Consider the following 3,798-nt stretch of genomic DNA (forward strand, 5'->3'; position numbering starts at 1 on the left):
AATTCTCTGCTTTCCACCTTAAATTCTCTGCTTTCCACCTTAAATTCTCTGCTTTCCACCTTAAATTCTCTCCTATCCGCCTTAAATTCTCTGCTTTCCGCCTTAAATTCTCTCCCGTCCACCTTAAATTCTCTCCTTTCCACCTTAAATCCTCTCCTGTCCGCCTTAAATTCTCTGCTTTCCACCTTAAATTCTCTGCTTTCCACCTTAAATTCTCTGCTTTCCGCCTTAAATCCTCTCCTGTCTGCCTTAAATCCTCTCCTGTCCACCTTAAATCCTCTCCTGCCTCTCCTGTCCGCCTTAAATTCTCTGCTTTCCACCTTAAATTCTATCCGGTCCACCTTAAATCCTCTGCTCTCCACCTTAAATCCTCTCCTGTCCACCTTAAATCCTCTGCTTTCCACCTTAAATTCTATCCGGTCCACCTTAAATTCCCTCCTGTCCGCCTTAAATCCTCTCCTGTCCACCTTAAATCCTCTCCTGCCTCTCCTGTCCGCCTTAAATCCTCTCCTGTCCACCTTAAATCCTCTCCTGCCTCTCCTGTCCACCTTAAATCCTCTCCTGCCTCTCCTGTCCGCCTTAAATCCTCTCCTGTCCGCCTTAAATCCTGTCCTGTCCACCTCGGTCTGTCTGCTCTGTATTTTTATTGTTGAGCTCATTATTTTAGTCATAATTAAATCATCAGTCGACAGCACAGCTTCATCCTCACATGCTCCACATGACTTTGTTCTTCCTGTTTCCATTGTGCTGCCCTCTGATTGGCCAGGAGTGTAGTGACCCGTGCTGTAATGCGTCCACCTGTCGGCTGGTTCCTGGGGCTCAGTGCTCGTCAGACGGTATCTGCTGTGAGGACTGTAAGGTCAGACCGGCTTCATGTCTCTGAATTTAAGCCGTCAGCATCAGGCAGAGCCTCACCTCTTCTTCTTCTTCTTCTTCCTTATTCAGCTGCGTGCCGCAGGCTCCGTTTGTCGTGAGCCGCTCGGCGAGTGCGACCTGCCTGAGTACTGCACAGGCTCCTCCCCCTACTGCCCCCCTAACGTCTTCCTGCAGAACGGTGAAGCCTGCCAGAACGGCGCCTCCTACTGCTATGGAGGAGTCTGCACCAACATGGACACCCAGTGCCAGATGCTGTGGGGAACCAGTAAGAAAGCTGAGTCTAAACCAGTTTACGCCAAACTAAAGCAGTTTAGCTGGTTGCTCCGCTGAAAGCAGCGGAACATTGAGATGAACCTGAAATAAAAATCTCCATCTAAACCAGAAACATCCTTTCTCCTGTAACTGGTTTGAACTGGTTTGTGTTCAGATGCCAGCAGCGCTCCAGCTGTGTGCTTCTCCTCGGTCAACAAACAGGGAAACAAATATGGAAACTGTGGTCAGCTGACCAACGGCTCCTACCTCCCCTGTGCAAACTCGTGAGTAAATGGTGCTGTTCCGTGTCCAGCCTACAAATCCCATGATGCCTCAGTGCTCCAGCTTTATCTGTCTGTTTCAGAGACGTTCTCTGCGGGAGGATCCAGTGTCAGGGCGGGACAGAGCGCCCCCTGCTGGGCAGCATCGCCCAGATTCTCACTGTCCGCTTCAACAACAGCGACCTGGTCTGCAGGGGGACCTTCTTCCACCTGGACGACGACGTGTCGGATCCAGCCACCGTGGACCAGGGGACCGCCTGTGGGCCCGGAAAGGTCTGAGGAACGCCGACCGGTTTTAGATTCCATCTGGACTATAGCTTCGTTTCCATGGACACAAATAATCAGCTTGAAGGTCTGATTAGATCTTGATTAGATTAGATGATTCGGTCCGACTGGAAATGGTTTTTATTCTGATCTTCATCCTGATCGGTGTCCATGTTCTCACCCAGACGGATCTTTGGAGTTAAATCCTCTCCTCTGCTCATGGGCACAACGCCAGCGAGACGTTTTCTCTTTACTGACCTTCATGCGCTGGCGGCTGGTCCCTGGTGGAGGAGGAGGCTCTAATTGATTAATTGATCGACTTTATTGATCTCACAGTAGAGAAATGGACTCGTTACATCAACTCAAATAGTCAGAGAAGAAGAAGAAGAAGAATGAAGAAAAAGGTGCATGATGGGATATTTACAGTAAATACAGTGAATCTGCATATGACAGCTTTTTATATATATATGTATATATAGTAGATCATTATACAGGGTTATTGCATAGGGTGTTTACATGGATATTTAAATAGATGATATTTATACAAATAGTTATTGCAGAGGGTGTCAAATATAGAAAAACAGGTTATTGTTTACATGAGTATTTATGCAGATGATAATTATATGTATAGTATATATTGCTCAGGGTATTAAATAGTAATTATTCTCCATAGCAGCAGTTATTGCGGTTGTAGTGTCTCATTGTAGAATCTGGTTGCAGCAGGAATGAATGACCTGCGGTTGAGCTCCTTTTTCCAAAGAGGCTGTAAAAGTCTTTGACTAAAGGAGCTGCTCAGCTCCTCTATGTGTGGATGAACACGCCATCCTGTCCTCTAGCTAAGGAGCGTTAGCATGAGGTACCGCCGAGTCCTTAGCTAAACTAAAATGACCACCATAGTGGAAAAAAACCAAGACATGACTGATGAACCGGAGAGAAATTAATGTTAGGATCAGAAACAGTATTTAAAGATGAGGAGGAGCGGAGAAGTATGGGTTTATTTACAAAGCAGGCAGCTGCTTCTTCTACTAGTAAAGCATTTCTGGAAAACGTTTCCATGGAAACAGATTTTAAACCTCTAACCAAAAAAGATTCAGATCAGAGAAATTTACACATGGGATGTATTTTATGCCTCAGAAAAAAAAAAGAAGAAATCTCTCAGCCAATCAGATTCTATTGCTGCTCTGTCTTTGTTCTGGTTGGTTTTCTGTGTCTTTGATTGATCTAAACCAGTAAAGTAACCAATCTTCCCAGTAAAGGAAAATAATCTGCATGTTTTGCTTGGTTCTGTATAACTATCATTTCTCTGCTTTGATGTTTGCAGGCCTGCTTAAATCAGAAATGTCAGGACGTGTCTGTGTTCGGTGTGGACGAATGTCGCAGGAAGTGCAGCGGACACGGCGTGAGTCTCACCTGCTGAAATCCACCTAACAGGAACGATCGCTGTAAAAACCAAACGGCTGACGGCGACTCGGAGGTTTGACTGGAGAAAGGATCCAGAGTCCGCCTAAAGCCCAGAACACACCGGATCCGATTTAACCTCCGATCCGACAGAAAAGCGTGCCTCAGGTGGTGCCGTTTAGCGCTGATTAAAAGCCAATGGAGATGATTTCCTGCAGAAGCAGTGTAGTCTATTTTAGTCAGACTACGCAGCAATTCAGCAGCAATTCCATGACAGGAAGAGAGACGCAGTTAGAAAGTAAAACACATCCGCTTTGTGGGAAAAACAAAACCTGTTAAACTGTAGTGGGGAAAAAAAGTATTCAACCCAGTTAAATAAACGGAGATCGGTGGATTTCACTCAACACTTTATTTTATCTTTGCAGAGAGAGAACAGTTCATCAATCCTTTATTGCTCAGTAATCAGCCCTGTTCTGATCTGAGCAGCGTTCGTTCCTCCTTACTAACAATCATGGAAAGCAGTCAGAATTAAAAACAAATTACACTTTGGTTAAACAGTAAAATGTTACGAATAAACCTGAGAAAGAATCTGCTTTGCTATGGAGGTAGCTATATCTGGTCTACAAACACTGATGCAGTGGAACGGTGCGGCCTTACAGGTGAAACAGGCTGAGTGGAAACTTTTATAGAGAGTAAATAGGATAAATTAATATATAAAATAAGAGAA

At 45.1% G+C, this 3,798-nt stretch overlaps 1 protein-coding gene across 1 annotated transcript in view; it reads left to right on the forward strand.

Moving 5' to 3' along the window:
- LOC107104824 (disintegrin and metalloproteinase domain-containing protein 15-like) overlaps positions 1–3,798 on the forward strand; it is a gene marked incomplete at its 5' end in the record, with an annotated part of 37,626 nt that overhangs the window by 19,784 nt on the left and 14,044 nt on the right. The window contains 5 exons of the mRNA XM_015404934.1: positions 767–859; positions 946–1,141; positions 1,304–1,412; positions 1,493–1,682; positions 2,995–3,072. Of these exons, the coding sequence (XP_015260420.1) occupies positions 767–859; positions 946–1,141; positions 1,304–1,412; positions 1,493–1,682; positions 2,995–3,072 (666 nt within the window). The remainder of the gene's footprint in view (positions 1–766; positions 860–945; positions 1,142–1,303; positions 1,413–1,492; positions 1,683–2,994; positions 3,073–3,798) is intronic.

This window comes from Cyprinodon variegatus, unplaced genomic scaffold, assembly GCF_000732505.1.
Source record: "Cyprinodon variegatus isolate N-32 unplaced genomic scaffold, C_variegatus-1.0 Scaffold1901, whole genome shotgun sequence".
Taxonomy (NCBI): Eukaryota; Metazoa; Chordata; class Actinopteri; order Cyprinodontiformes; family Cyprinodontidae; genus Cyprinodon; species Cyprinodon variegatus.